This window comes from Rhinopithecus roxellana, chromosome 18, assembly GCF_007565055.1.
Source record: "Rhinopithecus roxellana isolate Shanxi Qingling chromosome 18, ASM756505v1, whole genome shotgun sequence".
Taxonomy (NCBI): Eukaryota; Metazoa; Chordata; class Mammalia; order Primates; family Cercopithecidae; genus Rhinopithecus; species Rhinopithecus roxellana.
Window position 1 is genome coordinate 44385010 of NC_044566.1, and position 12794 is coordinate 44397803.

At 38.9% G+C, this 12794-nt stretch overlaps 1 protein-coding gene across 1 annotated transcript in view; it reads right to left on the bottom strand.

Annotated features, from left to right (window-relative positions):
* ITM2B (integral membrane protein 2B) overlaps positions 1-11988 on the bottom strand; it is a 29415-nt gene extending 17427 nt beyond the window's left edge. The window contains exon 1 of the mRNA XM_010363859.2: positions 11654-11988. Within this exon, the coding sequence (XP_010362161.1) occupies positions 11654-11770 (117 nt within the window). The 5' untranslated portion in view covers positions 11771-11988. The remainder of the gene's footprint in view (positions 1-11653) is intronic.
* Positions 11989-12794: the final 806 nt, after the last annotated feature.

Consider the following 12794-nt stretch of genomic DNA (forward strand, 5'->3'; position numbering starts at 1 on the left):
TTTAGCAGAATTTCAAATTCATATTGGTGAGTAAAAGGCACTGGGATGGCAAAAAGAAAGCCTAGACTAGCACAAAGAGGCAAATGTTCGTAAACAACAGCATTATACACAAATGTTATTTATTGTTAATAATATCCTTTACCAGAGATAAACTGGTGAAGACAGATTTTCTCTACCACTGGCTGAATGAAACTAGAGTCCACATTGTTACCAGTGTCAACTGTTTCCCTAAAAATTTTAAGCACAATACTAACGCTCTAATTTTATATAATTCATTATAAAATTCAGTGTCAAGATTAAAGAAAAAAAGAACAAACCTGTTCTAGATTCACTTTTATACAAATGCTGGCTTTTAGTGCCTTTCAACAATACAATTATCACACATCCATATTCAAATATGGGTAATTTCATTTAAAATGCGTAACTTTTGGTAAGAAAATTCCAAATATATTCATCTGAAAGTACAACATAATTCAAATGAGGACAGTTAAGAGAAAATTTCTGTCCAAGTTTGGAATTTTAAATGTTAAACAAGATGACTACTAGAAAAAATAATTATAGTTCTTGAGATCAGGAATATTTGTCTCTCTACATGTGAGAAGTGCTTTGACCCTATGAGCCCTACTGCCTAGCACTGAATGCATGTGCAGTAAAAACTCAGTGGTAATATTGAATGTTGCTCCCTATTTCACCACTCTCCTGGCTCTTGGATCCAGGGGTGTGATTTTCTTCTAAGAATAAATATAGGCATTTAAAACAGGTTGTGACTAATTTGGTTTTCATAACTGGTTGTCTTTCCTAGCTACACAACATTTCTTGAAAGCTGGAGTACTTAGCAATTTTTAAATTCCAGTTATAGTACCTGGCTAGCCAGTAGATGCTTCAGCATATATGATCAATACAGTTCTCAGGAACAGATCCCCTACGGAAGTACCAAGAAAGTAGTTTAATCCAATACATCATTTACAGATAAATATGAGGCCCAGAGAAGTAAAATTATTTATGTAATATCACAGAGCTAATAAGGTCTGAATATTAACTCCATGTGCTGCTTAAGGAAGCTGACTTAAAACAGCTTAGGCAAATTAACTCTGGTAATAAATGAAGTACAGACACCATGTCACACTTGGATAATACTCCTTTCTAACCAGAAACCACATAGCCTGATTTTTTAAATTATTTTGATTAAATATATATTTTTTAATTAATTTTTTTTTTTTTTTTTTGAGACAGGGTCTTGCTCTGTCACCCCAGCTACAGTCTAATAGTGCAATCACGGCTCACTGCAGCCTCAACCTCCTGGGCTCAAATGATCCTCCCACCTCAGCCTCCCGAATAGCTGGGACTACAGATGTGCACCACCACGCCTGGCTAATTTTTAAATTTTTTTGTGTAGGTGGCAGTCTCACTATGTTGCCCAGGCTGGTCTTAAGCAATTCTCCTGCCTCAAAGTGCTGGAATTACAGATGTGAGCCACCATGCCCGGCCCACAGTGTGAATTTTTACTGTAAATTCTACTGTAAATTTCTACTGTAAATGTTGTAAAAGGTTTACTTAAATTGACCCACACTAATAAGCCCTACATGTGTGAACTATTACAAAGGCAGTAATACTACTTTCAATATGTTGTCAAAATTAATAGGGCTTTTCTCTGTTCATCAAATTACAAAGGATGGTAGCAAAAAGTATTAAAATCATATACATGTGAACTTAAAACAATAAAGGAAAATAACTAAGGCACACCACCACATATGCATTTCAACATAAATGAAAAAGGCAAAATATTAATTACAAAAGTGAAACTTAATAATGCCACAAAGCAAAACTACAAAGTTGGTAATGAGTTGCCTCTAAAATTCCTCATGAAGGAGACAATCTTGGAACTTTGAAGAGGACTATCAGAAGATGCCTCATCAATCATTCTAGACCATCCTGTCTGATCTTAAATTAATGCTAATAGTAATTCAGACGGTTTCCATTATTATCCATTATTAATTATCATTAAGTCAATTTTTAATGTAAAAGGAAATATTCTAACAAATCTTTAAAAAGCTATCAAGATAGCTGAGTTGAATTTCTAATATTGATTTCCAGTTAAATGTTTGTTTACTTCCTCCTGAAAGCTCAATAAAGTGATAGTAAAGGGATAAAACAAATAAACCTTAAGCCACAAAGAATGAAAATGAATGACAGCAGACAAGTCACATCAATAAAAATGCTGAAAGCTGAAAGCATAAAAGAAAAAAAAAGGTATAAGCAGAAAATCTCCAGCCTGTAGACAACCAAAGGGGGAAAAAAAGTCATGTAAAACAAGGAATCAGAATGTCATCACATTAGAAGATAATGGAGCAATGCCATCAAAATGCTGAGAGAAAAATGAATGCTAACCTAGAATTTTACACCCAGATAAATTATCAAATATGAGGATGGAATAATGATTCTCAGACACGCCAGATTTTTTAAAAATGTATCTTCTTCTTCAGATTTATAAAACTGCAGATCTAACATGTGATGAAGATGAAGGCAATTCTGCCAAGATGATTACGACTCTAAAGACATTTGTATGGCAACACACCTAGAGTGCAACCAGTCTGGACTAGAAAACTAATGAATGACAGGCAAGAAATCATTTAAAAAAAAAAAAAGAAGAAAGAAAGAAACTTGGTGAGTTACCTGGTGAGTCTGAAGATACAGAAAGACAATTATATTGCTGTCAGAATCTGAGAAATGAAGGAGCAGTAAGTATATAGAAAATTAAGGAACCCTCTCTCCTGCCCCAAAAAGCATGATCAAATCCAAGTAAAATAAAAAGCTGTTATACAAGAAAGGAAGTAAAATAAAAGTATACAACAATTTTCAAATGTAAATAATGTTTATGTCAATTATAATAAAAAACACTAAATATCAATTGAACCAGAAATTGCTATAACAGGAGAACAGATTATGTGTGCAGTGTGTAAATACACAGAAAAAGCTAAATATTCACCTTCCATGTAGCTATTATCAATAGGTATTATCTAAAACTGCAAAAAATAAAACAAATGAAAAACAAACCATGAAACAGCAGTATAAGCAAGTATTTAGAGTACACATTCTCCAAATGTGGTCCAGGAATACCTTTCAGGGGATCCACAACGTCAAACATTTTTCATAATAAAACTAAGACTGTGTTAGTTTAATAAACTAAATAATAAAACTGTCATTTTCACTTTCATTCTCTTGCAATGTTTACATACAATAAAAATTGTACAGTGCAATTTTCCAGAAGCTAAGCACTATATTACAACAGACTGAATGAAGAAGCTGATAGGGGAATCCAGCTATCTTCTATTAAGCTATTCAGTAAAGGGCACTGCCAAATGTAAAACAATGTTACTGTTAGTCTTCTTAAATCTTTTTGGTTGTTTGAAAATATATATAACCTACATAAAGCAAAAGCTCTTTGGGATCCTGAACAATTTTTAAGAGTATAAAGGGGTTCTCAGAGCAAAATGTTTAACAACCACTGATTTAGAGAAATAAGGAGTTAAAAGAGAAACATGGAGGGGGGTTCTCAGAGCAAAATGTTTAACAACCACTGATTTAGAGAAATAAGGAGTTAAAAGAGAAACATGGAGGGCCAGGTGCTGTAGCTCAGCCTGCAAGCCCAGCACTTTGCGAGGCTGAGGTAGGCGGATCGCTTGAGGTCAGGAGTTCAAGACCAGCCTGGTCAACATGGTGAAACTCCGTCTCTACTAAAAATACAAAAATTAGCTGGGAGTGGTGGCAGGCGCCTGTAATCCCAGCTACTTGGGAGGTTGAGGCAGGAGAATCACTTGAACCTGGGAGGCGGAGGTTGCAGTGAGCTGAGATCATGCCATTGCACTCGAGCCTGGGTGACAGAGTGAGACTCTGTTGACCGCCACACCACCCCCACAGGAGCAAAACATGAGAAACACGGAGTTAAGATCACCATGTATGGTTGGGCAGGTTGTTTCCAGTGCAAGGACGCCAGGCAAAGGGGATCAGTAGGTCTAGAATCCAGCTGATGTTCTATTCTCCAAAACATCAGAGAGGGGATCTTTTCCTAAATTGCACAAAGGCAGAAGAGGGTCTAGTGGTCACCATGGTTAATAAAAGACCAGAAGAAGGTAAGGAGTGAATGTGATTGCTTTGAATTAATCTATGGGGAGAGAAATTAGAACAGTGATTACCTCTAAGGAGAACAAATTGTAAAAGGACATGAGATAACTTTCTGAGTTAATGACAATGTTCCAGCTTGACTGGGAGTTACAGCCCAGGTATATATACTTAAAATTATCTAACTGTATATTCATGATCTGTGCATTTTACTGTATACAATGATGCTACAATTTTTTTAAAGTGTGTTCCTCTGACATAGTGCAGGACAATGTATTTGCATATTAAAATTTAGTATTACTTTGGTAAAACTCAAATTCTATTAACACCTATTATGCAATGAATAAATAACATTTTTAAATGAAAATGGGTACATCTACCGAATCCTAAAGGTTTTTATGTTGCAGGAATGAATCTTTACCAGAATGCCTTGCTGTGAAAAAAGTACCAACAATATTGTTATTGACATGTGAGGTAGGGACAAGCAGTAACAGTAATATAAGGAGTAATATTCCAAAACAAGAATGATGAGGAGAGAAAACTGGGACTTTAATAACGGTAGCTGATCAAGAGGTCAGGAGTTCGAGACCAACTGGGCCAACATGGTGAAACCTCGTCTCTACTAAAAATACAAACACCGGGCACGGTGGCGGGCGCCTGTAATCCCAGCTACTTGGGAGGCTGAGGCAGGAGAATCGCTTGAACCTGGGAGGAAGAGGTTGCAGTGAGCCAAGATCGCGTCACTGCACTCCTGCCTGGATGACAGGGCGAGACTCCTTCTCAAAAAATGAAAATAAATAAAAATAACAGTAGCTGAAATCTACTGATTTTTAACTCTGTTCCAGACATTGTGCTATTATTGTCACAGATAATTGTGACATTATTTTCCAGACATTGTGCTATTATTTTCCCCATTTTGCTGATGAAAAAACTGAGACACAGAGAACTGAAGTAACTTACCCAAGGTATCACAGTAAGTGGTAGAGACAAAATTTAAACCTTTTGAAAAATGACTGTATAGCCTGAATTCTGCTAGTGCTACTGCTTCTTGAATAGCAGCAGCCCCTTCCCACCAATTCGGTGACGGTACTGTGCAAAAAGGAGAAATATCATTCCTTTGATATTTCTCCCAACCATTAAAATATATAAAAATCACTCTTACCCCACGGGCTACAGAAAAACAGCAGGCAGGCAGTATTTGAAGATACCGGCTATAATTTGCCAGTCCTGCGTTCCACTTTAAAGGAGGTTATAAAATAGTCGCCCATGGCTTGAGTGTTTTTGGCTAAAATTCTTGTATGAATTAAAATAGTACTGATTTTTAGCTTGCCTTTGAAAACTGGAGGATCAAGCAACACTGGACTAATGTTTTAAAAATGAAAACCAAGAATATTATTTTGTTTTTTGAGACGGAGTCTTGCTCTGTCACCCAGGCTGGAGTGCAGTGGCACAATCTCAGCTCACTGAAACCTCCACCTCGCAGGTTCACGCGATTCTCCTGTTTCAGCCTCCCAAAAAGCTGGGATTACAGGTGTGTGCCACCATGCCCGGCTAAATGCTTTTGTACTTTTAGCAGAAACAGAGTTTTGCTATGTTGGCCAAGCTTATCTTGAACTCCTGACATCAGGTGATCAACTGGCCTCAGTCTCCCAAAGGGCTGGGATTACAGGCGTGAGCCACCACGCCTGGCAGGAAAACCAAGAATATTCTTACTTGTTTCATATGCAAAAACCCCAGCTTCAACAATTCATCTGCTTCAGCCCAGGAGACACAGAATTTGCCTTCTCTGCTTAACATGCCTAGCACTGCCCTAGGTAAAACTGACAGGAAATTTTATGTCCCAGTATTAAAATAAAAGCAAGGAAAAAATGAATTGGGCAGTTATATAAAATGAAAAACTGAAAAGTGATCATGCAAAGTTAAATAGACTGGTTCTCAAAAATAATTTTCCCCAGCATAAAACGGGTCTGCGTTTGGATATTGCAGAGATTCAAGTGATTTAATCAACAATGCATCTTTTTAAATTTTTATATAAAATAATCTAAAACATTATAATGATATATAAGCAGAGAAAATAGTTAAGACTTAAGCTTTATCCTTAACTCATTCTGAAAACAAACAACTTTTAAAAATAATTTGAGCCTTGGCTGCTCTGCCTATGCAGTGCCATTCTTTTACTCCTTTACTTTCTGAATAAACTTGCTCTCACTAAAAAAAAAATAGTAATTTGAGCCTTAAAGTTAAACGTTCAAATAAATACAAAAATCCACCAATCTGGTTTTTTAAAGTATGAAATTCAACTATGCCAAAAACGATTTATGCAAATATTTCAAAGTATAATATCCAACACCATACTTAGTATCACTTTCCCAAATAAATGTCCAGGATATTTAACTTAGAAGTGGTATTATATATAAGCTGCGCAAATTTTATTTCTCTTTTGTCATATTTATATTAGCTCAACATTATAAAATTATTGCTGGTAACTTATCAGTACTGAAAAATAAAACAGTAAGTGAAAAATTAGAATATCTCTCTACTATAAAAACAAGGGTAATTTTCTCATCTCTACAACTCAAGATTCAAACTTTTCTGTTTAAGAATAAAAAGTCTATGTTCATTCTTACCTGATTTTTCCCCAAGTACAATTATAGAAATATTGCAAAAAGTTCTTTTTTTCTCTAATAAAAGAGCTTAAAGAATGTACAATAATTTAAACTAATCTTGTTCATTCAATTGTTGGTAACACTTATAAAATGAGGTCGTATTGTAGATATCCTTAAAGCTATTAAAAATATGTGTTGTAAGTACTAATTAAAAGGGAGAACCACAATTAAGTGGAGATTTTTCAAAAATGATGTCCTTAATGTCATATCTGTAATTTCCAATTTTCAACTTTCATCTCTCTACTTTGTAAAAGACCTTCATTGTGAAGCACAGCTCCAGTGTTAATATTTTGTACATCATTTAGGCAAAAATCACCTCATTCAGAAATTCAGAATTCTCAACTCCTTTAACAGGTTGCAGTAACAGTCTAAAGTCCTTAATTTCTTTTCCTTTAGCCTTTAAGCTCTAATAAAATGCCACATTTGCCAAAAAAGTAAGAGGATGATTTCACTGGTAGCCCAAAAAGGTTTTTTTTTCTGGATCTTCCTTTACTGACACTGACATACAAAGCAGTTCAAGAAGCTTTAGTTAAAAGAGTAATTCAGAAAGTAGTATTTCCTTTTGGAAAAAGAATGTGGGTTTTGAATAGACACTCCAGACATTTAAGTTATGGTATGATAAAACTAAGAGAAATAAAATCTCCCTCAATGACTACTAAGTACATTTTTCTATGTACATTTACACGCAAGTCAAGATTTGGCAATGCATAATAAACACCGTGTAAGTCAAATTCTAAATTAATTTAAATAAGTCTGTACCATAAATGTATTTGAGATATTTCTGCTTAAAAAATACTTCCAGTCACACAAACCTTTTATATGTCAGAGATGAATTCCATGAGGTCATTTGGGCTTATTATGCCAAGTATATTATACGCACTTCTGTCTAGTTGGGAAGACTACAATCCTGTGCAATATGTAACCTTGCATACTCAATATGCAACAGCAGGGTCCTATCAGGGATGTGTACACAGGAGGTCCTGCCAAGGCATTGGGGATGCACCGAGGCAATTCATTTATTTCCCAGCACTAAACCCTCACTTCAGACATTAATACCCTCATGGAGAACCAAAATGTAAAGTAAAAGTTTCACTGGCTAATATTTGCAAACACGGAATTACATAACTAGGTAATAAGATGCACTTTGGTTAAGGAGAACCAAGCTCTCAATCCCTTGAGAGCATTATATCAACATTACAGTAAATGGCCGGCCATGCATTTTATGTCTCTTCTCCTCACTGCCCCCCCCCACACACAAACAAAACCACCAACACAAATGAAAAGCTTAATTATCAAAACCTTCAGTCTTGATTGTGTGAATAGGGAAAACCAGAAAGGATAAAGAACCAGGGTCTAAATAGCTATTTGTCATGGGTAACTCAGAACTCATACGGGGCTAGTCAGCCCTCACTTTCTCTCATGCACTCATCCTGCCACTATTTTCTTTCCTATATCAGCACTTTACTTTTCTCTCTCCTTTTAAAGAACATCTACAAAGTGGAGTAGAGAGAAAGCAACACTATTTGTCAGCAAAACAACTTGCAGGGAAACATATGAAGCAAGCTTAAGCTATTCTGCAGCCTGATACTGGAAAAGGGGTTTCATAAGCAGGCACTGCAACAAAGAGGTGCTGACAACTTCACTGTTCACTGTGAGGTAAACAGAAGTGACAATGTGCTTTATTACATAATACCTCTACCCATCTCCTTTCTCTTTGACCCACTGCTACTTGATATGAGGGAAGAATGTAACATGTAAAACACCAAAAGGAAGAAAGGGAATAGTCTGGTTAGAGTGAGGAGGTAGTTGTTATTTTTCACAACTAAAACAATTTAATTTCTGCCCAATATAATTACGTAATCCTAGTATCTTCAGAGATTTTTGAAACTGGAAGAATCCTTACAGGCCATCTGGTCCTACCCTCTCATCTTACAGACAGAAAACCTAAAAATTTAAGCCCAAGATCAAACAGTTATGTAATGACAGAACTGGGTCTTCTGATACAGTACATCAAGTATTTTGGTATTTGCAAATATACAACAATTTCCCAAGGTTCAAAGTACAGACACAAAAATAAATTGTTGCCTATAGCATAAAACATGTATATAATTTCAAATTCACTTTTGTTACCCAAAATACATCGTATCTTTGCTGTCTACAGCTCTAAGAGCTTTATGCCTACTAGGAGAGGAGGAAGGTGAAAACAATTAAGGGGAAAATGCAGGAAAAGAATAAACAGCAAGCTAGTTGAGATAAAACAACCAACAGAAACGGCTGTTACGATTAAGAGCTACTGAAAAGATAAGACTGAGAAATGGGGTAATGGAACTGTTTCCGGAGAGTTCTCACCCTGCAGAAGAAAAAAACAGCAAGACAGAAGCAATGCAAAAGTACTAGAATGCATGTTATATAAGCCAGCCGATTAGAGTGATCAGAATTCTTGTGGCATAAGGTAGCAGAATCTGCATTTTAAAACCAGAACTCCAGAGGATACCAGAGGAGGCGGTCCCTAAGAGCACATTTTGGAAAACACTGGTCTGTGGGATATTGTGATCTAGGAGGGTTAAAGATAAGAAAAAACTCTTGTTCAGGAGTTCTGGGCCATTAACTAGCTTGGTTTGATTCTTTCAACCAAGCAGGCAAAGGAAATGCCCTCGGCAAAACACATTAAGGCTGATTGTGTTCCCAGTCCAGGCAGTCAGACAAGGTGGCTGCCACAGAGTCACCCGCAAGGAGCAAGAGAACATTATGTAATCACTGCCCAAGCTCTGAAATGAAAAGATCAGAACTTCTTTCACAAAAGTCTGTCATTAAGGTTTTCCTTTTCCCGTTAAGCGACTGACTGATTAAAGGATTCTACTTTCAATGTAGAGAAATATTTTGTCATCCCCTAAAGAAGTTTTTCATCTTATAGCTGGAAAGAGAATTAGTCATTTTGTATCTACCAACTCATCCATGACTGCTGGGTGGTTTACAAAGATGACTCTGGCCCTCAACCTTTAGTCCCAGCAGTATTTTTCTTTGGATATGGAGGATCTGAGAAAATAAAAAATGGAAAACAAAACACGGAGCTACCAATGATTACTTATAGCTGCAACAACCACAAAATTTAAATATGGTGAACTCGTGAGCAATTTTGAGAATGTGGCAGAGTCACTATTTCAGAAATGACAAAAATTGTCAGAAGTCAGATTTAATGGTGCTCAGCAAATGTAATTCTGATGTTTGTCCAGAGTTTCAAATCTCCACTACAGCGGAACAGAGAAAAGCTGTCTGAAGTGACATCATCCAATGCTTGCTCACTCTCTTTCTAAATGGGAGCAGTTGTATTTGTTAATAGGATTTTTAAATGTATAAATATATGTGATAGCATTAAGACTACATATATTTGAGATTGTTGTGACTGGGTACTTGACTTTCAATCTATTTTAGATACAATAAATGTATAAACAAAGAGCTAACATAATAATTTGCTACTAGAATTTTCGTCTGTGCATTCCAAACATTTTCTTTAAAGACCAAGATTGTTTGCAATGGCTTCAGGAAAACAATGCCAATACGGAAAACCAAAACCCTTAATCCTTTTAGGGAATCAGTTCAGTTCCTATTTCAAGGCAAGGCAAGTCATTTCGAAATCAACCCCTGACGTGTCTGTTTTTATCACAACATTTCAGAAAGTAAGATTACCATTATAAAGGCAGATTATATTCAGAATATAATAAATTATGTCTAGATTACCATTATACTGTGAATTTTTTACAGTATTATTAGTGGCCTATTTTTCAGTAAGAATTTTTATTCGTCCATATTAAAACTCCTATTATTCATACGTGGCACACCGATTTTTTTAAGTTAAAACTAAATTTACCCTACTGATAATAGGTCTTGAAAAATGCTAACGACAACAAAAAAGATAAGCAACATAACTTTACACTTAATTTCTAATTTTTGCAGCCTAAAAAGGATTTCGGTAAGAGGCTGTGGGCTTTTTTAACTTATGAGACAATTACACTCATATTTAAGTAAATATGATCTTAACCTACTAAAAGTCAACACAATAACAGCCCACTTCATGAATTTTCCTAGGATTAAAGGGAGATTTTGTAAAACGAAGGAGAATTTTATTAGTGACCCTGGGGCAAATTTCTTATGTTTAGTTTCACGCAGCAGGAGTCCTCATAAAGACGCTGATATAATTTAAATGCCAACTATTCGTTTTTCACTAACACCCACATAGTTATTACTGGCCTCTACCAGTAATGGCAAGAGACAGCCCAAATCTACTTCGGGCGGAGTGTCCCTTCGTCCCTCTCCAGGTGAAGTTCACCTGCCACTACCGAAGGGCCGTGGAAAAAGGAGGTAAAGAAACACTTTTAAAATTAAGACGCTTACAGTTGCTGGACTTAGTCCAAGTGCTGTTCAAGCCTAGAAACGAAAGTAGGAAACAACAGAGGTTTAGGCTTGTAATGATGTCAGCCATTTTAGGTACATTATTTATACTGGGAAGGAAGTGCCAAACTCGGTTGTTGTTGTTGTGCCTGTCGCTGACGGTCCCCAGATCGAAGGAGCCAAGTCCTGGCGGCACGCACGCTCCCCGGACTGCACAAACGACCGGGACCTCGGCACAATTAGCCAATCGTTCCCTCTCCAGGCCTCCCAAGCCCCCGACCCCGCGTCAGGCACCGCTTCCAGCACACGCAGTTCCTTACAAAGGAGCTGCGGCCCCACAGGAAACGGGAACGCCGGGCTCTCTCGAGGACTTGTCCCCGCGGCGCCAGCCCAGCGCCCGCCACCTCGGGGCGCACTGCCGCTCCAGCCCACGCAGCCCTCCCCGGCCGGGCCCAGCACCCGCTTCCCCGACCTCGGACCTTGCAGTCCACAGCGACGGCGTCGGGGGGGATGATAAGCGCCTCCTCGCCGCTCTTGGGCTCGTCCTTCTTGGCTTCCTTCTGGGCCAGAGCGGAGTTGAACGTCACTTTCACCATGGCGCAGCCTGGGGCGCCCTCGAAGGGCGGCGGCGGGCTCGGGGCGCGGGCTGCGGGCTCCCGGCTGCGACTGCAGCCTCTACGGCCGGGCTCCGGGCGCGGCTCCGAGCGGCTGAGGAGGTTGGGGAGGCTCCGCGGCGGCAGAGGCGGCTACTGCGGTAGGGCTCTCGCAACCTCCCAGCTCCCGCGCGAGGGCGGAGACGGCTCGCGCACCCACTCGGAGGCGGGGAGGGGGCGGGGCCAGCGGCCGGAGGCCGGGCGCTGCGCGGGACCCTGCCCTCGCCCCGCAGCTGTGCGCGGGATCCCGGCGCGCCTGGGAGAGGGATGGGCGTCCATCTGGGCCGCCCAGAATTTCCAGTTCTGAATTCTCTCCCAACCAGTTTACCTCCAGGCCCAGTGCTGCAGGTATGTAGCAAAATCGAGTGAACTTTCCTGAGTTCGCTGGGTACAAGGGACTAACCTTTGCAGCACCAGACCGCCTCTTCTCTGCCCCCTGTCCCCACTGCAAGCCTTAAAGGCCATGGAATTTTTGTGCACCCACATCTTCATTTTCTCACTTATTAGGGAACAGACTAAGTGGAGCACAAAAATATTTAAAGCTCTCTGCCCTTGAGATCTGACTTTATCTTTCACGGACCTCACCCAAGGGCGTTTACCTGGCTCAGACCTGCTTGGTCTTCCTTCCCTCGCTCGGAAGGTCAGGGCCTGTTCTGCCTAGTCCCAGACCAATGTGGAGGAAGCCTCTTGGCAGATTTGTATATCAAACATCTCACACTCGTAAAACGAAATGTTCCATTCTTGTGCATACTTGGAAAAAAACCACGTGCACACTTGGCTGATTTTTTACTCAAGGTAAAGTACTCGATGACGAGTCCCTTTATTTTTCTGCAAAATGAAAAAATAATTAAAGATAAAGCAAAATTGTCATGTTTTGAAGACCTTTCATTTACAGCTGATGTGAGAGAGAATACTGGCTCCCGTCGTTATTGCGTTCATGACTGTCAACAGACGGCCCCATTGGACA